The sequence below is a fragment of the Taudactylus pleione genome, unplaced genomic scaffold (assembly GCF_031769625.1).
Source record: "Taudactylus pleione unplaced genomic scaffold, aTauple2 ptg001117l, whole genome shotgun sequence".
NCBI classification, from domain to species: domain Eukaryota; kingdom Metazoa; phylum Chordata; class Amphibia; order Anura; family Myobatrachidae; genus Taudactylus; species Taudactylus pleione.
The window spans coordinates 560,607-582,945 of NW_028285518.1; the positions used below are offsets into that span (position 1 = coordinate 560,607).

Sequence of the window (22,339 nt, forward strand, 5' to 3'; positions counted from 1 at the left end):
GGTGAGGGATCTCCACCAAAATTCTATTGGCCGGCAGTGAATGATATCGAATTGTCAGTTTGTCACCCATTTGTCCATTTTTTTAAACAAATAATAAAAACTATCATACTGTAATGTATGTGGTCAGGTTATTACCTGTATAACATAAATAACAGCACCCAATGCGGGTTACAATACTGTAATGTATGTGGTCAGGGTATTATCTGTATAACATAAATAACAGCACCCAATGTGGGTTACGATACTGTAATGTATGTGGTCAGGGTATTATCTGTATAACATAAATAACAGCACCCAATGTGGGTTACAATACTGTAATGTATGTGGTCAGGGTATTATCTGTATAACATAAATAACAGCACCCAATGCGGGTTACAATACTGTAATGTATGTGGTCAGGGTATTATCTGTATAACATAAATAACAGCACCCAATGCGGGTTACAATACTGTAATGTATGTGGTCAGGGTATTATCTGTATAACATAAATAACAGCACCCAATGCGGGTTACAATACTGTAATGTATGTGGTCAGGGTATTATCTGTATAACATAAATAACAGCTCCCAATGCGGGTTACAATACTGTAATGTATGTGGTCAGGGTATTATCTGTATAAAATAAATAACAGCACCCAATGTGGGTTACAATACTGTAATGTATGTGGTCAGGGTATTATCTGTATAACATAAATAACAGCACCCAATGCGGGTTACAATACTGTAATGTATGTGGTCAGGGTATTATCTGTATAACATAAATAACAGCACCCAATGTGGGTTACAATACTGTAATGTTTGTGGTCAGGTTATTATCTGTATAACATAAATAACAGCACCCAATGTGGGTTACAATACTGTAATGTATGTGGTCAGGGTATTATCTGTATAACATAAATAACAGCACTCAATGCGGGTTACAATACTGTAATGTATGTGGTCAGGGTATTATCTGTATAACATAAATAACAGCACCCAATGCGGGTTACAATACTGTAAAGTATGTGGTCAGGTTATTATCTGTATAACATAAATAACAGCACCCAATGCGGGTTACAATACTGTAATGTATGTGGTCAGGGTATTATCTGTATAACATAAATAACAGCACCCAATGCGGGTTACAATACTGTAATGTATGTGGTCAGGGTATTATCTGTATAACATAAATAACAGCACCCAATGTGGGTTACAATACTGTAATGTATGTGGTCAGGGTATTATCTGTATAACATAAATAAAAGCACCCAATGCGGGTTACAATACTGTAATGTATGTGGTCAGGGTATTATCTGTATAACATAAATAACAGCACCCAATGCGGGTTACAATACTGTAATGTATGTGGTCAGGGTATTATCTGTATAACATAAATACCAGCACCCAATGTGGGTTACAATACTGTAATGTATGTGGTCAGGGTATTATCTGTATAACATAAATAACAGCACCCAATGCGGGTTACAATACTGTAATGTATGTGGTCAGGGAATTATCTGTATAACATAAATAACAGCACCCAATGCGGGTTACAATACTGTAATGTATGTGGTCAGGGTATTATCTGTATAACATAAATAACAGCACCCAATGCGGGTTACAATACTGTAATGTATGTGGTCAGGTTATTATCTGTATAACATAAATAACAGCACCCAATGCGGGTTACAATACTGTAATGTATGTGGTCAGGGTATTATCTGTATAACATAAATAACAGCACCCAATGCGGGTTACAATACTGTAATGTATGTGGTCAGGGTATTATCTGTATAACATAAATAACAGCACCCAATGCGGGTTACAATACTGTAATGTATGTGGTCAGGGTATTATCTGTATAACATAAATAACAGCACCCAATGCGGGTTACAATACTGTAATGTATGTGGTCAGGGTATTATCTGTATAACATAAATAACAGCACCCAATGCGGGTTACAATACTGTAATGTATGTGGTCAGGGTAATATCTGTATAACATAAATAACAGCACCCAATGCGGGTTACAATACTGTAATGTATGTGGTCAGGGTATTATCTGTATAACATAAATAACAGCACCCAATGCGGGTTACAATACTGTAATGTATGTGGTCAGGGTATTATCTGTATAACATAAATAACAGCACCCAATGCGGGTTACAATACTGTAATATATGTGGTCAGGGTATTAGCACCCAATGCGGGTTACAATACTGTAATGTATGTGGTCACGTTAATATCTGTATAACATAAATAACAGCAACCAATGTGGGTTACAATACTGTAATGTATGTGGTCAGGGTATTATCTGTATAACATAAATAACAGCACCCAATGCGGGTTACAATACTGTAATGAATGTGGTCAGGTTATTATCTGTATAACATAAATAACAGCACCCAATGCGGGTTACAATACTGTAATGTATGTGGTCAGGGTATTATCTGTATAACATAAATAACAGCACCCAATGCGGGTTACAATACTGTAATGTATGTGGTCAGGGTATTATCTGTATAACATAAATAACAGCACCCAATGCGGGTTACAATACTGTAATGTATGTGGTCAGGGTATTATCTGTATAACATAAATAACAGCACCCAATGCGGGTTACAATACTGTAATGTATGTGGTCAGGGTATTATCTGTATAACATAAATAACAGCACCCAATGCGGGTTACAATACTGTAATGTATGTGGTCAGGGTATTATCTGTATAACATAAATAACAGCACCCAATGCGGGTTACAATACTGTAATGTATGTGGTCAGGTTATTATCTGTATAACATAAATAACAGCACCCAATGCGGGTTACAATACTGTAATGTATGTGGTCAGGGTATTATCTGTATAACATAAATAACAGCACACAATGCGGGTTACAATACTGTAATGTATGTGGTCAGGGTATTATCTGCATAACATAAATAACAGCACCCAATGCGGGTTACAATACTATAATGTATGTGGTCAGGGTATTATCTGCATAACATAAATAACAGCACCCAATGCGGGTTACAATACTGTAATGTATGTGGTCAGGGTATTATCTGTATAACATAAATAACAGCACCCAATGCGGGTTACAATACTGTAATGTATGTGGTCAGGGTATTATCTGTATAACATAAATAACAGCACCCAATGCGGGTTACAATACTGTAATTTATGTGGTCAGGGTATTATCTGTATAACATAAATAACAGCACCCAATGCGGGTTACAATACTGTAATGTATGTGGTCAGGATATTATCTGTATAACATAAATAACAGCACCCAATGCGGGTTACAATACTGTAATGTATGTGGTCAGGGTATTATCTGTATAACATGAATAACAGCACCCAATGCGGGTTACAATACTGTAATGTATGTGGTCAGGGTATTATCTGTATAACATGAATAACAGCACCCAATGCGGTTACAATACTGTAATGTATGTGGTCAGGGTATTATCTGTATAACATAAATAACAGCACCCAATGCGGGTTACAATACTGTAATGTATGTGGTCAGGGAATTATCTGTATAACATAAATAACAGCACCCAATGCGGGTTACAATACTGTAATGTATGTGGTCAGGGTATTATCTGTATAACATAAATAACAGCACCCAATGCGGGTTACAATACTGTAATGTATGTGGTCAGGGTATTATCTGTATAACATAAATAACAGCACCCAATGCGGGTTACAATACTGTAATGTATGTGGTCAGGGTATTATCTGTATAACATAAATAACAGCACCCAATGCGGGTTACAATACTGTAATGTATGTGGTCAGGGTATTATCTGTATAACATAAATAACAGCACCCAATGCGGGTTACAATACTGTAATGTATGTGGTCAGGGTATTATCTGTATAACATAAATAACAGCACCCAATGCGGGTTACAATACTGTAATGTATGTGGTCAGGGTATTATCTGTATAACATAAATAACAGCACCCAATGCGGGTTACAATACTGTAATGTATGTGGTCAGGGTATTATCTGTATAACATGAATAACAGCACCCAATGCGGGTTACAGTACTGTAATGTATGTGGTCAGGGTATTATCTGTATAACATAAATAACAGCACCCAATGCGGGTTACAGTACTGTAATGTATGTGGCCAGGGTATTAGCTGTATAAGATAAATAACAGCACCCAATGTGGGTTACAGTACTGTAATGTATGTGGTCAGGGTATTATCCGTATAAGATAAATAACAGCACCCAATGCGGGTTACAATACTGTAATGTATGTGGTCAGGGTATTATCTGTATAACATAAATAACAGCACCCAATGCGGGTTACAATACATTAATGTATGTGGTCAGGGTATTATCTGTATAACATAAATAACAGCACCCAATGCGGGTTACAATACTGTAATGTATGTGGTCAGGTTATTATCTGTATAACATAAATAACAGCACCCAATGCGGGTTACAATACTGTAATGTATGTGGTCAGGGTATTATCTGTATAACATAAATAACAGCACCCAATGCGGGTTACAATACTGTAATGTATGTGGTCAGGGTATTATCTGTATAAGATAAATAACAGCACCCAATGCGGGTTACATTACTGTAATGTATGTGGTCAGGGTATTATCTGGATAACATAAATAACAGCACCCAATGCGGGTTACAATACTGTAATGTAAGTGGTCAGGGTATTATCTGTGTAACATAAATAACAGCACCCAATGCGGGTTACAATACTGTAATGTATGTGGTCAGGGTATTATCTGTATAACATAAATAACAGCACCCAATGCGGGTTACAATACTGTAATGTATGTGCTCAGGGTATTATCTGTATAACATAAATAACAGCACCCAATGCGGGTTACAATACTGTAATGTATGTGGTCAGGGTATTATCTGTATAACATAAATAACAGCACCCAATGCGGGTTACAATACTGTAATGTATGTGGTCAGGTTATTATCTGTATAACATAAATAACAGCACCCAATGCGGGTTACAATACTGTAATGTATGTGGTCAGGGTATTATCTGTATAACATAAATAACAGCACCCAATGCGGGTTACAATACTGTAATGTATGTGGTCAGGGTATTATCTGTATAACATAAATAACAGCACCCAATGCGGGCTACAATACTGTAATGTATGTGGTCAGGGTATTATCTGTATAACATGAATAACAGCACCCAATGTGGGTTACAATACTGTAATGTATGTGGTCAGGGTATTATCTGTATAACATGAATAACAGCACCCAATGCGGGTTACAATACTGTAATGTATGTGGTCAGGGTATTATCTGTATAACATAAATATAAGCACCCAATGCGGGTTACAATACTGTAATGTATGTGGTCAGGTTATTATCTGTATAACATAAATAACAGCACCCAATGAGGGTTACAATACTGTAATGTATGTGGTCAGGGTATTATCTGTATAACATAAATAACAGCACCCATTGCGGGTTACAGTACTGTAATGTATGTGGTCAGGGTATTATCTGTATAACATAAATAACAGCACCCAATGCGGGTTACAGTACTGTAATGTATGTGGTCAGGTTATTAACTGTATAACATAAATAACAGCACCCAATGCGGGTTACAGTACTGTAATGTATGTGGTCAGGGTATTATCTGTATAACATAAATAACAGCACCCAATGCGGGTTACAGTACTGTAATGTATGTGGTCAAGGTATTATCTGTATAACATGAATAACAGCACCCAATGCGGGTTACAATACTGTAATGTATGTGGTCAGGGTATTATCTGTATAACATAAATAACAGCACCCAATGCGGGTTACAATACTGTAATGTATGTGGTCAGGGTATTATCTGTATAACATAAATAACAGCACCCAATGCGGGTTACAATACATTAATGTATGTGGTCAGGGTATTATCTGTATAACATAAATAACAGCACCCAATGCGGGTTACAATACTGTAATGTATGTGGTCAGGTTATTATCTGTATAACATAAATAACAGCACCCAATGCGGGTTACAATACTGTAATGTATGTGGTCAGGTTATTATCTGTATAACATAAATAACAGCACCCAATGCGGGTTACAATACTGTAATGTATGTGTCAGGTTATTATCTGTATAAGATAAATAACAGCACCCAATGCGGGTTACAATACTGTAATGTATGTGGTCAGGGTATTATCTGTATAACATAAATAACAGCACCCAATGCGGGTTACAATACTGTAATGTATGTGGTCAGGGTATTATCTGTATAAGATAAATAACAGCACCCAATGCGGGTTACATTACTGTAATGTATGTGGTCAGGGTATTATCTGTATAACATAAATAACAGCACCCAATGCGGATTACAATACTGTAATGTATGTGGTCAGGGTATTATCTGTATAACATAAATAACAGCACCCAATGCGGGTTACAATACTGTAATGTATGTGGCCAGGTTATTATCTGTATAACATAAATAACAGCACCCAATGCGGGTTACAATACTGTAATGTATGTGGTCAGGGTATTATCTGTATAAGATAAATAACAGCACCCAATGCGGGTTACAATACTGTAATGTATGTGGTCAGGGTATTATCTGTATAACATAAATAACAGCACCCAATGCGGGTTACAATACTGTAATGTATGTGGTCAGGGTATTATCTGTATAACATAAATAACAGCACCCAATGCGGGTTACAATACTGTAATGTATGTGGTCAGGGTATTATCTGTATAACATAAATAACAGCACCCAATGCGGGTTACAATACTGTAATGTATGTGGTCAGGGTATTATCTGTATAACACAAATAACAGCACCCAATGCGGGTTACAATACTGTAATGTATGTGGTCAGGGTATTATCTGTATAACATAAATAACAGCACCCAATGTGGGTTAGAATACTGTAATGTATGTGGTCAGGGTATTATCTGTATAACATAAATAACAGCACCCAATGCGGGTTACAATACTGTAATGTATGTGGTCAGGGTATTATCTGTATAACATAAATAACAGCACCCAATGCGGGTTACAATACTGTAATGTATGTGGTCAGGGTATTATCTGTATAACATGAGTAACAGCACCCAATGCGGGTTACAATACTGTAATGTATGTGGTCAGGGTATTATCTGTATAACATAAATAACAGCACCCAATGCGGGTTACAATACTGTAATGTATGTGGTCAGGTTATTATCTGTTTAACATAAATAACAGCACCCAATGCGGGTTACAATACTGTAATGTATGTGGTCAGGGTATTATCTGTATAAGATAAATAACAGCACCCAATGCGGGTTACAATACTGTAATGTATGTGGTCAGGGTATTATCTGTATAACATAAATAACAGCACCCAATGCGGGTTACAATACTGTAATGTATGTGGTCAGGGTATTATCTGTATAACATAAATAACAGCACCCAATGCGGGTTACAATACTGTAATGTATGTGGTCAGGGTATTATCTGTATAACATAAATAACAGCACCCAATGCGGGTTACAATACTGTAATGTATGTGGTCAGGGTATTATCTGTATAACATAAATAACAGCACCCAATGCGGGTTACAATACTGTAACGAATGTGGCCAGGTTATTATCTGTATAACATAAATAACAGCACCCAATGCGGGTTACAATACTGTAATGTATGTGGTCAGGGTATTATCTGTATAACATAAATAACAGCACCCAATGCGAGTTACAATACTGTAATGTATGTGGTCAGGTTATTATCTGTGTAACATAAATAACAGCACCCAATGCGGGTTACAATACTGTAATGTATGTGGTCAGGGTATTATCTGTATAACATAAATAACAGCACCCAATGCAGGTTACAATACTGTAATGTATGTGGTCAGGGTATTATCTGTATAACATAAATAACAGCACCCAATGCGGGTTACAATACTGTAATGTATGTGGTCAGGGTATTATCTGTATAACATAAATAACAGCACCCAATGCAGGTAACAATATTGTAATGTATGTGGTCAGGGTATTATCTGTATAACATAAATAACAGCACCCAATGCGGGTTACAATACTGTAATGTATGTGTTCAGGGTATTATCTGTATAACATGAATAACAGCACCCAATGCGGGTTACAATACTGTAATGTATGTGATCAGGGTATTATCTGTATAACATAAATAACAGCACCCAATGCGGGTTACAATACTGTAATGTATGTGGTCAGGGTATTATCTGTATAACATAAATAACAGCACCCAATGCGGGTTACAATACTGTAATGTATGTGGTCAGGTTATTATCTGTATAACATAAATAACAGCACCCAATGCGGGTTACAATACTGTAATGTATGTGGTCAGGGTATTATCTGTATAACATAAATAACAGCACCCAATGCGGGTTACAATACTGTAATGTATGTGGTCAGGGCATTATCTGTATAACATAAATAACAGCACCTAATGCGGGTTATAATACTGTAATGTATGTGGTCAGGGTATTATCTGTATAACATAAATAACAGCACCCAATGCGGGTTACAATACTGTAATGTATGTGGTCAGGTTATTATCTGTATAACATAAATAACAGCACCCAATGCGGGTTACAATACTGTAATGTATGTGGTCAGGTTATTATCTGTATAACATAAATAACAGCACCCAATGCGGGTTACAATACTGTAATGTATGTGGTCAGGGTATTATCTGTATAACATAAATAACAGCACCTAATGCGGGTTACAATACTGTAATGTATGTGGTCAGGCTATTATCTGTATAACATAAATAACAGCACCCAATGCGGGTTACAATACTGTAATGTATGTGGTCAGGGTATTATCTGTATAAGATAAATAACAGCACCCAATGCGGGTTACAATACTGTAATGTATGTGGTCAGGGTATTATCTGTATAACATAAATAACAGCACCCAATGCGAGTTACAATACTGTAATGTATGTGATCAGGGTATTATCTGTATAACATAAATAACAGCACCCAATGCGGGTTACAATACTGTAATGTATATGGTCAGGGTATTATCTGTTTAACATAAATAACAGCACCCAATGCGGGTTACAATACTGTAACGAATGTTATCTGCCGGTGAGACACAGGCAGACATGTTTGGCCAACACCTCCACACACATGACCCCAAATATCTATTTACCTATCTGACTACATTATAATATTATTATGCTAGAATCTACAATATTATTCCTCCCTTCTTGTACTTGCAGTGCCCCGGAATGGGGTGAGGTTGATCCAAAAGTGAGAGCGGAGCTTAATTTCAAGTGCGATGATGGAGAAACATGGTGAGTAAACACTGTTAGATTGTACGCAACTCATTGCCCCAATTCCTCGGCCCCAGGCACTCACATCGTGCGCGGGATAGCCGAGTGCGACCAAAAATGGGGGCATGGCCTGATTACCATAGGCCATGCCTCCTATTTGGCATTATTTGGATGCGTGCCCGCATGGCACGCCTCCAAATAACGTCAGGCTGGGGGGAGCCTCACTAGCTGGGCTTCCACCTGCCCTCTCCCGTCACTGAATAGATGCCACGCGCATGCGCGCAGCATCCATTCAGACTCCAGGGTCCGGCACCGCTGCACAGCTGCGGCGATGGGGGTCCCCAATCTCCCAAATTCACCACCCGTGGGCCACTTCGGCTCACGGGTGGAACAGCGGGACAGTACTGTTGAAATCGGGATGTTGGGGATGGGTGTGCCCTTTATGGGTTGCGCCCCGGTGCGACCGCACAAGTCGAACACCCCTACAGCCGGCCCTGCCAGGCAGAGTTCAGGCTTGTACCACAGACATTAGACATGGGGCCTGATCCAGCTTTGGGAATAGAGTAAGACAGAGCAAGCAACTACGTACCTGGACAAACCACGTTGCACTGCTAGGGGTGCAGATACATACATCTTTTTTGAATGCAGGGTAAATACTGGCTGCTTTTGCATGTAGCCCACGAATGCTGGACAGCTTTATTTTTACACTGCAATTTAGATGTCAATTTGGATGCACACCTCTCAGATCTAAATTTCTCTGCACATTTTACATCTGCCCCCCCCTTTTTCCACCCGAAACCCGGCTTCAACACGGGAAACTAAGCACAGAGTGAGCATGGGTCGGAGCCGAGTCTTACCCCTTTTACACCAGCGACTGGACCTGGGTCATTTCCTGGGTCCAGTTGTTCACACTGGACCAGTACCAGAATCACACTGAGTCACCTAGTACCAGTGTCGGATTCCCGGGTCTTGAAAAATAACCCGGGTCAAGTGACCCTGCAATCCAACCCAGGTAGCTACCAGGGTTGGACCCAGGATGGGCCTGGGTAATGGTGCAGTGTAAACGGCGCAACCTGGGTTATCCGACCTGGGTCATGCCTTAAATGAGCAGATTGGTGGTTGTGGAGCAGAAACCTCCCACTTTTTATAACTTCACAAGTTTAGCAGGGCAGACCCAGGTTCAGTGTGAACGGGGCTGACCCGAGAATAACCCAGATCGATGGTGCTGTGTAAATGGTGTTGGACCTGGGTTGGAACCATGTCTGAAAAGCCAGGTCGGACCCGGATTTCTAGTGGAAAAGAGGTATTACTCTATTCCCAAATCTGCTTGAGGCCAATGGTCCCTGGGGGAGCTGCGTGTGAATAAGGAGAAATTATTAGATTATCAGGATGAATACAAATCTCTCTAGCAGCAAAACCCTGAGAGCTGGTCATTACGTTTCCAATTCAGATTGCAAATAAAACCACACAAACTGTACGGCAATGATTCCATGTAGCACGTTATGTCCATGTAGTTGGGTGATTTTATCTTTTGTACTGTGCATATGTCACGCAGGGCATGTGTCCCGATTGTGGTCGTAGAGTTGCACGAAGAAGCACCAAGCGGTATTTCAGCGCACAAAGTGGGCGTCTCAGTTCTTGCACATGCGGACGCACAGCTGTACACCAGGGAAGGGCCTTGCAGCAGCGTTAGCATAAAGTCGCAGACACGACTGCAGCAACAGATGCTCACCAGCCTGCCGCTGTGTCTAACTCAGAATCAGGCCCTATTTGTGGATAAACCCTCCTGGCTCCTCAGAGAGGTCTCGTTCATCAATCTTATTACCTAATAAAGTCCAGTTTTCTATTCTCCTAAATGATTTGGCCGCTTAGGACAGTAATCTCTCAGCTCTCGTTAGAGGGATTGTGGGGATAGTGACAGTGACGTGAATATACCTAGTAACAAGAGAACAGCACCAGGGAGCAGAGAAATAGAGGTTCTTACCTTGAGGTCGCGCACTGATCGCTCCCTGATTTTCCTCTTTTCTCTCGGCAGGCTGCCATTTTCCTCCTTCCTAGATGAGTTTTATCGAGTGGAAATCTGTCACCTGAACCTGGACACTGTCTGCAATGATGAGAATCACAGGTGGTGCCTAACAGAATTTAAGGGGAATTGGGCAGCCGGATGCACTGCAGGAGGGTGCAAGGGCAACCGTAAGAGAGACATTGTCTAACATTATTATTATTATTATTAATAAACGCATGAAGGGGTTTTCCTCCTTTTAACAATTTAATTCATACCTTTCCTCCTGCGACTTTTTCTAGATATGCCAAATTTGAGTAATTATTTATTCACTTTGCCCTTGGATATGACACAGGAAAGCAGGCTTAGAGTGCACTGCCCAGTAAGCTCAGGATCCAGTTGTATTTTCCATTTCTCATTATATTTTGGCCACTGGAATTTGCAATATATTACTCAGACCAGACATTCTTAATCACCTGTGGTCAGGAGACCAAGTCTAAGGGGTAAATTTACTAAGAATGGTGGCCCTGATTCAGAGCCGGACGCTCTGACAGAGCGCTCTCTCTGAATCAGGGCTGAGCTATTTTTTTTTTAGAACGGCCTCTTGGCCGCTCGCATAGCTGTGGGTGACCACCCACAGCTATAGCGAGCGGCCAGGAAGATGGACGCGATGGTCTTGACCATCGCGACCATGGGGCTTGCGACGAGACCCTTGTGTGTACCACAAGAGCCTCATTGCCGCAAGCCCCAGAGAGATTTCGGCTCTCACAGAGCCAAAATCTCTCCCACTGACATCACTCGTGATGTCAGTGGGGCCGTCCCCAAACGGAGGCGTTCACATGGGAACGCCTCCGTTTGGGCAGCCACTCCCCCGGTGCGCCCACCAAAGGGGGCGTGCTGTCACTCAACATCGACAGTACGCCCCCTTTGGTACGAGACCCGGAGCGACGGTTTGCCCGTCGCTATCAGGGTCTCGCGCATGCGCATGATGGAGCCGGCTCCGTCATGCGCATGCGCACTGGGCTACCATTGACCCGCTTGCGAACGCATAGCGCTTGCGAGCGGGTCTGAATCAGGCCCGGTGTTTGGTCCGAGTTTAAACTCTCACAGCATCGCTGAAGCTCGGGTGACTTTTTCCAGCTGAATCAAGTTTTTCGATTGTGTATGTGTCATGTGAACGAGTTTATCCCCGAGTTCTGACTGCTGCCAAACTCACCCAAACATGCAGCCTGCACTTATCAGTGAGATACGTGCAGGCTGCTTGTGTGGGGATAAAAAATAAATAAAGGGTTAATGTTTTTTTTTTCTTTTTAAATGACATAGGGTCCCCGGAACTTGACAAAACACAATAATGAGTTACCTGTACCATTTCGGACATGTAGAGCTATATGTGTTACCACATACTGTATATCTCTACTCCGGTAAATGAAAAAAAAACATCAGCTTTCTGTTATTCGCCAAATTGGCCAGCCAATAAGAGGCCGCTCTACAGTCACGTGGGTCACAGCCAATCAGCGGCCGCTAACTGTAAAGCTGGCTCTGATTGGCTGGTGGACCAGGCGAATGACAAAAACATCCCAGTCTCTGTCATTTACCGGTGTAGAGATATATGTGGTAATGTGGTATATATCTTTACATGTCTGAATTGATCCGTGTAACACGTTTTTTTTTGTTTTGCCAAGTCCTGGGGAGCCTACTGGACAAGTGCCAAAGGGCAGGCACGCTGGCACCTGTAGTTCCTCTGTAAAAAAACAATAGTATAAATCTTTTTTTGACACTATTACCCCTGCACCCACCGGCCAGGGGTGCAAGGAAGAGCCCCGGGCTGCAGCGTATGCCTGGGATGCTCAGGAGAGGGGGGACCCCTTTATTCGGGGGACACCAACCTCCCTGAGTTTCCTGGTTTGAGTTGATCAGCTTGAGGTGTTAATGCTTTAGCTGGGGAGACCCGGTGAAAGGGTCCCCTGGCTGTGTCCGGTGCTGGTTTTAAAATTGGGGAGACCCCACAACATTTTTTCCCCTATTTTTAAAACTAGGACTGGCTCTGGGAGCCCAGTGCTGGTTCATAAAATATGGGTGAACCCTAGTCATTTTACCCCCCCCCCCGTATTTTTAGAATCAGGACTGGCTCAGGAGTTGCTGGTTATGCTTTGGCGAAGGGGGGGGCTACGTATTTTTTTTATTTTAATGAACCTTTTAGAGAGTAATTAGAGACAGAAATATACACAGATCACACTGATGTGTGTACGTTTCTGCCAGACGCGCAGCTCAGGAGGGGGTCTATTTAAAACTTCTATTTAGGAGCGAGTTTGCTAAAATTACACCCGTCATTATAATCACGATTCTTGGTAAATTCCGGAGTTGTATCCCTGGCTATTAAAAGTACTTACGAGTTTGGCCGATGGAGCATTTATTTCTATCTGTGTTCTCAACCAAGTTTTGCAGAACGTTTCATGATTTATCGCCCTAGTTTTCCTTTAGTAAATTTGCTAGTTGAAAAAAATGGTCAAACACACCTGAGATTGCAATCTCGACCAAACACCATTCTTAGTACATTTACCTACTAGGAGTCTGCATCAAGATATATGTCCTCCCGAACAATTACTTCACTGTGTAATAAATTAGATTATTCATATTAATAACAGCACCCGGCATAAACTATTTCAGCATAAAAATATGGCTTGGTCTTTGGGTCATTTTAACCACACTGACCAGTCATTGTAAAGCCAACCACATTGTATCAGATGAGATTTGAATTGATCCAGCAGGATAAATTACAGGTTTGCCAATAAACTTCACCACACTCATGTAAGGTCCTCAGCCGACCTCACAGTAACACAGTAATATGTGCAGATAATGTAGTTTCCATTGCAGTCCAATCTCATCAGGTCAGTACAATCATATCTGTGCAATTCTACCTACAGTATATGAGGTATTGCTTACAGATCAAGCAATCAAAGGGCCTGATTCAGAGCCGCTCGCTTTTTGCGAGCGCACGCTCTGATTCAGGACGGGGAGGATTTATTTATTTATTTTTTCTTGTCCGCTCACTAAGCTGTGGGTGCCCACCCACTGATTATCGCGACCATCGACATTGCTAGGAGACCCTAAGGGAGGGTCTCAGCACTGGCAATGCCAAGTGGGCTTCCCGCTCTAATAGAGCCGGAAGTCTACTACTAGTACTGACATCACGAGTGATGTCAGTAGAGCCGCCCACAAATGGCAGGTGTTCCTTCGGGAACGCCTCCGTTTGTTCAGCCACCCCCCCTACCCGCCTACAAAACGGAGCGGCTGTCGATCAACATCGACAGCCGCCCCGTTTTGCTGCAAGCTCCGGAGCGAGTGATGGTCTCACTCGCTACTGGGTTCGCGCACTGCTGGCGCACGCCGCGCTTCTGCGCACTGGGCCACCATCGACCCGCTTGCGAGCGCAATGTGCTTGCGAGCGGGTCTGAATCAGGCCCAAAGTCCCAACAAATCAGCTCCTAACTGTCACTTTACAGGCTGGGTTTGAAAAATGACAGTTAGGAGCTGGTTGGTTGGTATTTTATCTCTCTCCACTCTCCACTTAGTACATCTTGTGAGGCCAAGAGACCTCGATGCAGGAAGCCAACATGAGAATTATTTGGCTGATGGACAGACCCACCCTGTTAATGGGAACACAGGGTCTGATTCAGAGCCGAACGCTATTTGCGCTCGCTTGTTCAGAAAAAGGGGCTGGATATTTAAATTGACCGTTCGCTCTTTGCGGTCTGTTGGCGCCTCTATGTCTGAACGAGCGAACAAAACATGCGGTCGTTATTTTGAAAAAACGCCCCCCTGGCCGCTCGCATTATACGTCATGTCCGCTATTTATGAGATTAATCGAGTACATCGAACGGCGTATGAACTGCTCGCTATTCTTGTGGTTGGTTTTTTCTATCGCAATCATGCGAGCAGTTCTCGCTAAAAGACACCCAACTGACGTGGTCGATGACGCTGCTTTGTTAATTATGCACACCCATTAAACGCCCGTTTTGACCTTTTGGCACGCCTGCGTTCTGATTTCCACACCCCATTTTCAAGCACCTTCCCCTGTTACCACCCACAAACGCCTCATCCTGTCACTCAAATTAGTAGCCATTCGCTATTTTGCGAGCACACGATTTTCGGCCGCACTGACTGGTTCGCACATGCGTACTAAAACCCATACGCATGCGCAGATGTGCGAACATCGCTCGGAACGAATGAGCGGCCGCTTACGAGCGGCTCTGAATGAGGTCCACAGACCACTGAAACGGACGTTCTTGTTAAGAGAGGACAAGTGCAATCAACAATATTAACTAATCTCCTGGTATTATTTATGATATATTTTTATTTATACATACAGTATATTAAATAACTGGTAATAAATACAATATATTAGCAACACTGGTGAATTATAACTATACCATAACTATACCATTAATCACTCTTATAATTGTCATTTCCTCTTCTCCTATTAATACTCGTCTTTCACAAATAGCAACGTTTTGGACCAACCCCCAGTTCCGCATCACCCTGGAGGACGCAGATGATGACCACAAAGGAAGCGCAGGCGCACCGCGCTGTGCGGTTGTCGTGAGTCTGATGCAGAAAGAGCGCAGGAGGAAGAAACCCCAAGGAGAGGATTTATTTATGATTGGTTACTATATATATAAGGTTAGTGTCAGGTTCTATTGGATTGGTTCAACAGGTATCAGTCCCTCCTGATCCCAATCTGTCAGGTGATCGACCACCTTAATTTGTCAGGAAGCCGCTCGTCCCCATCTACTGTAGAAGGCCGATAATAGCCTGCGATGTAATTACCCAATTGCTCACACTGTGCATTCTGATAGATAAAAGAGTTAACATGTCACACCCCATCATGTAAAGGGTTAACACAACCAAGCAATCTCTCTCTTCTAAACAGACTACATAACTATTTAGAGTAATAAGAGCATCAACTTATTAAATTGAGATTTAACAAATGAAATAAGTACAATCTTACAGAATATAAAACCAATGAATACAGATGACATATAGCATACGACAAAAACAATTATCTAACAAAAGCAGAAAATACATATGATCTAGAACTTACATACAGTACAAGCTTATACAAATACTGACACGTACCAGGTCTTTTATGGCGAGCATCATGACAAACCCAATTTCATCATTAATCAACCAAGTACAATTTTATCAATGTATAGGTATCAGACAGAACTGTGTATAGTTGAGCTAATATGAAAAGTTTTTGTTTTACAATTAATATTAGATGTATACTGCTACACAGTGGGGCTGATTCTGTGTTGGTCAGATCTCTGATTACGGACGCAGATGGCGAATTTTTGCAAAACAGCGCATGCGTAGATGCAAATTTTTGCATTTTTGCATATGTCCATCCTGTTCAGAGTCGATTGGAACTCGGTCGGATCCGTCTTTTCCATGTAATAGGGCGTTTTAGGTTAGCAACTGGGCGGTGACAATGCGATTGCACGTCACCATTGGCGTGTATCTAAAGCTCTCTGTGATTCATGCATAAAGGGGAGGACAGCCTGTTTCTGACGGATCTCTCGCACCTAGCATGGGGCCTGTGCAAGAGCTTATGCCAATGATGACAGTTGCGGCAGCCAGCGTCAAACCAGTGGGCAACACGGGTTTCCACTTGCAGATGCATGAACCCCCGCATTAGCACTACAGATTCTCACATTAGCGTAAGGTAGTGAAACAGGCTTCCATGGCCGCCCTCGGCTTTGCGTAGAACTCAGAATCAGTCTAATAAACTAAGAAACATGGGCATCCCAAATTACTATTTGTATCATAAACATAGATTGGTATTAAAAAATAAGTAAATTCCTCCAAAATGCATACAGGGCTTCTGGATGTACCCCCTTGATTTGACAACACACACTGTATATAAAATGTAATATTTGTTATGAGGCTGATACTTAGTTCCTTCCTTGTCCTATTTTGCAGATCCCCAATGAGGTATGATGTTCCTGCTGTCCTGGTGTCCTCTACACTCCGGAATATACAGGACTTTCTCTGTCTCATTCCTTCTTTTTCCCTATGTATGTACAGATGGAGCACGATTGTTTATAACTAAATTCGCGAGTTAGTGCCAGTCTCATGGCGATGTTCCCGCTGACCCTTAGCACTGACATAGAATGTTGGGGGCGAGGTTGCTTGGATCGATGGTCGCTTACACCAGATTGTGACATCAGGGCCTGATTCAGACCCGCTCGCTAAGATGCAAACGCTCGCTGCTGCCGATGGTATGCATTGTGCGCATGTGTGTGTATCGCAGTGCGCATGTGCATACATTAGTGAAAGTTCACAATGCGTTCGCTCGCTGCGCATAGACAGCCCAGCAGAGTGAGTGTCAGGAGAAGCCGTTTGTAGCTGGTAACAGGGGCTGGCCATTAAGAACGGGGGAGTGGAGGTGCAAACGCAGACGTGCCTGAGCCAGACTTGCCGACATTTAGCTCCCTCCTTCCGGGAGTGAGCTGTCGGGCTTACACAGCAGGGGGGCGTGGCACGGTCAAAGGGGGTGGAACCCGGCAGTGGCTCATCATTGGGGGCGGAGCATGGGGCGTGACAGCGCGATCGCGTCAGAGTTGCTCTGCCCCCTCTCCACAATGCCGATATTAATGGCATTGTGGAGCAGGGGGCGGAGCAACGATGACGCGATTCAGCGCGAATCGCATCACCAGTTCCCCAGCTGCCGGGCTCTATATACTTACAACTGCGGGGGTGCGGACACGTCGCCGGAGGTCTGGAAACTTGCCTGCCTTCCTGGGAGGCCCGATTTTCGGGAGGCTCTCGGCCGAATCGTGAGGGTAGTGAAGTATGGCCTGAGCATCTCAACGGCGTGTTAGAGGCGTGCATAATTATAGGACAGCATCATAGTACACGTCACCTGGCTTGTTTTTACACTGAAGTGCTCGCGGCAGGGTATGGTCAACCTCAAGCGCTGCGATTGCATCCGATGTTACCCGATGTACCGATGGTTGCATACACTTCCTGGACATGACGTGCACAAGTGGGGGTTTTAAAACAGGCTGGTGGGTGTCTGCATACACTATGTGATTGCGCACTAAGAAATACTGGGCGTGCTAATGCATTGCTGTGCGATAGCAGTGCCTACACAATTTGCATACACATCTAGCGAGCGGCTTTGAATCAGGCCCCGGGTCCTAAACAATCATGGTCCATCTGTATGTGTGTATCATAATCATTCCTAACTACTTAGTTGGTTCTGTTGTATTTCCCTTGAGGGTACATGTACTAATATTGCCAATGTCTTAGTACATTTACAACGTAGAGTTATAACCCCCCATTATAACCAGATCACTGGAAGTCACCACATTAATTGTGTATTTTATGCGCTAGTAAATTTAGCCTTAAATAAAGGACATGTCCATTGTTCTTCCCTGGCAACAATTATTTTAAGGCTGGACGACACCTTTAGAGACTGGTCTACAATACGGGACACAATGTGGAAAGTTGGCCTCACTGGTGTATACTGTTGGGTCTAGATCTACAAGTGTTATACAATTCCTAATGCATCTTTATGTGGCCAGAAATGGATTCAGTCATTGCCAATAATTACAGCGCTTGGGCGTTTACATCAGTGAGATGATGGTAGAATGATACATAAAGGCCCAACACTATGCACCATGGGTAACCCTGCACATAAGACATACATTACAGCTGACAAACTTTAAAGGCTCAAGAAAACTTTATTGGTTCCCTAAGCTCTAAAACATGGAGGAGACAGACGAGGGACCCCCACCATTTAGATATGGGTTATGCACTGTATTATGGAAGGACAGGTCCAAAATGTAGCTTCTTTAAACGGTGCAGAAAATCACAAATACGGTAGATATACAATAAGAACAAGTAGCGGTTGTTTAAACTGTATAACTAAGCTTTGTATTTACATATCTGTGTCAGACTTTCTCAGAGTTCCCGGTGGGGAAGGATTTCTTCAAGAAAAATAAAGAGGTTGCTCGCGTAGACGTGTACAGAAAGTACCGGGGGGTGTCAGACCGGTTCCAGCTTCCTGTCGGGAAATACTTGATTGTCACAACAACCTACAATCCCAACGAAGAAGCCGGTTTTTGCCTTCGAATCTTCACAGAGAAAAACGTTTCAGCTCTGTAAGTGGAAGAAGCGTTTACTGTGAGCGGAAGTAACCAACCAATCACTAGCTTTCCTTACACCCATATATCAGCTGTCACCTGGGAGCATGGGCTAGAACTGGGGGCTGAGTTAGGACCAAGGGTGTCTAGGACACTTCTCACTTCCCAGGTGGTCTAGGACACTTCTCCACCTACTGTACAACGAGAGAGATCTGCATCCAACATACAGAACTAGAGATATGTTACAGATCATATGTGTGCACCGGTATCCGGATAATAGGTCTACAATAGAAAGGTAGGCAATCAATAGGTCAACAACAGTATGTCAACAGGGTCAATAGGCCAACAGGGACATTAGTTCGACAGGTAATTAGTCGATAGTGATTTAGGACTACAAGGTTAATAGGTTGACAAGATTAAAAGGTCGGCACTCAGATGATCGACACACAAAAAAAGGTTAACACATGGTTTTTAATGATTTTTCTGTTATTTTTAGGCTTAGGCTTGGGGTTATGACTAGGCGAAAGCAACAAATAAAAGTTGACATTTTTTGTGTCGACCATTTGAATGTCGAATTTTTAACTCTGTCGACCTTTTAGCCCTGTCGAACCTGTCACTGTCAACCAATTACCTGTTGACCTAATGTCCCTGTTAACATATTGACTGTCTTCTTGTTTATTGAAGACCTATCAATCCACACCGTTTGCATCAGGGTCTCTAAGGGGATCAGTTTCTGACTGACAGTCATTCAGGGAGCAGCTACAGTACGTAGGGGCTGACGCAGAGAGAGGGCTGTGCCGGGCACTAGCGCACGGAGGGGGGGTTTCTAAGTACCCAGAAACCCCCCCCCCCTTCCCCTGACCAACCAATATTTTTTTTTATTCAGTGATGGAGACAGCCTTGTCTCCATCTCTGCACCATCCCCGGGCCACCCACGATCGGCTGCCCGGCGCTGCCCGGCCAGGCCACTGCCAGTTCAGATGTCAGCGCTTCCGCGTCAGGTGGCTTTCATACCACCTGACGCGGAAGTGCTGGCAGCTGAATCGGCAGTGGACGGGCTGTGCGCCATGCACACAACCCTCCCAGAGGGAGCTAGACAGAGGGAAGCATTGCCGGAGCCGGGCTGCACCTTCCGGCTCACGGACGGAGGCGGGCACAGGAGCGGGGATACAGGTAAGTGTTTTTTTTTGTGTGTGTGTATTTTGCGTCTTATATGTAGGGGGCACTGCTGGGAGAGGCACTACTGGAGGGCACTATATTGGGGGCACTTCAAGGGGGGACCACTAGTGGAGGCACTGTCACTGCTGCGGGTCACTGCTGGGGGCACTGGCACTGCTGGGGGGAGGCACTACTGGGGGCACTGGCACTGCTGGGGGGGTACTATCTAATGGGCACTACTGGGGGCACTAAATAAGGGGCACTGCATAGGGGGGACTACTACTGGGGGCACAATATAAGTGGCACTACTGGGGGCACTGCATAGGGGGGACCACCACATAAGGCACTGCATAGGTGGGTCTACTACTGGGGTCATTATTTAAGTGGCACTACATAGGGAGGACTACTACTGGGGGCAATACATAAGGGGCACTACATAGGGGGAGGACTACTGGTGGCAGTATATAAGGGGCACTGCATAGGGACGGGACTACTACTGGGGGCACTATATAAGGGGCACTACATAGGGAGGACTACTACTGGGGGCCTCTGTCGCGCACACCTACTGATATATATATGTGTGTGTGTGTGTGTGTGTAGACATATATATTGAAAACCCCTCCCTGAGAATCCTGCGTTTGCCCCTGCCGGGTGACGTACCTTGTGTGAATTTGCACTGCGTTCATCCTAAACAACGGGCCTGACGTAGCACTGCATGTATGTGCAATGCTGAGCGCAGATTCACGATTATCAGGAATCTGCACATGCGCAGGACCCATTCTGCAAATGTTATCGCACGCAGGCTCCCGTATGCCTTTGCCTGATTGACAGGCAGAGGCATTTACAGTGCAGGGGTGGGGACGGACGGCGTTCCCGGAAACTAGGGCGTGTCGTCTCCATTTTAAGGGAGTGGCCGGCCAACCGGAGTAAGGTGAGGCTTACTCAGCTGGCTGGCTCCATCCACCATCGCGACCGATGGTTGCAATGATTATGCCAGCCTGTGACCTTGGTCGTAGTGCTGGGATGGCATGTGCAGCAGGGGGTATTATACGCCTGCATCCAGCTTTTCATTTCCCTCCACTAATGAATCACTCCCAGTGTGCGCATTTGCGTCCATGCAGCTATGCCCGATACTGTCACCTTCTCATGTCAGGCAGATACAGTTATCGCGAATTCACACAATTGTGGGCACGTATAGACTGGTGCAGACTGGTATCATCTGCAGGTAGTCAGGGACGGGTACAGATACTGGAGGTGATAATGATGGTCCCCAGCATTAGTGAGCTGATTGTGATTAGCTGCTTGTGAATGCTCTGCTGGAACTGATACATGATGCTATTCTGAGCTGGTTTATTATACAGATATTTTGTTTTGTTTTAGGCTTTTGCAAGTGCAACATGTGAAGCTGTTTTTTTGTATTAGAAAGATTTTTGCAGCTTAATTGATTCCTGATAACAAATGTGTCTGTTGCGCACAATATAAATGGCTGACAACACGGGCACAAGTGGGACGTAAGTGTCTGGCGCATTAGCTGCTGTTGCCGACCAGAATTCTTTTTAATTTCTGACGAAATGTGCACTAAATCTGCATCAGGCCCACAGTCGGCACATGGTCTATAAACTGGCGAAGGCATGACTGGTATACCATTGGTACTGTGGGCTTGATTCAGACCTGTTTGCAAGGCTGAGTTCGCACGTAGCTGGCCAATTTTTGCAATCTGCGCATGTGTATAAAATGCAATGCGCGTGCGCGAACCAGAT

The 22,339-nt window shown here is 43.2% G+C and overlaps 1 protein-coding gene across 1 annotated transcript in view; it reads left to right on the forward strand.

The window, feature by feature from the left end:
• LOC148453685 (calpain-8-like) overlaps nucleotides 1-22,339 on the forward strand; it is a 79,325-nt gene that overhangs the window by 40,001 nt on the left and 16,985 nt on the right. The window contains exons 8-12 of the mRNA XM_088461862.1: nucleotides 9,219-9,293; nucleotides 11,308-11,465; nucleotides 15,779-15,954; nucleotides 17,254-17,265; nucleotides 19,234-19,439. Of these exons, the coding sequence (XP_088317988.1) occupies nucleotides 9,219-9,293; nucleotides 11,308-11,465; nucleotides 15,779-15,954; nucleotides 17,254-17,265; nucleotides 19,234-19,439 (627 nt within the window). The remainder of the gene's footprint in view (nucleotides 1-9,218; nucleotides 9,294-11,307; nucleotides 11,466-15,778; nucleotides 15,955-17,253; nucleotides 17,266-19,233; nucleotides 19,440-22,339) is intronic.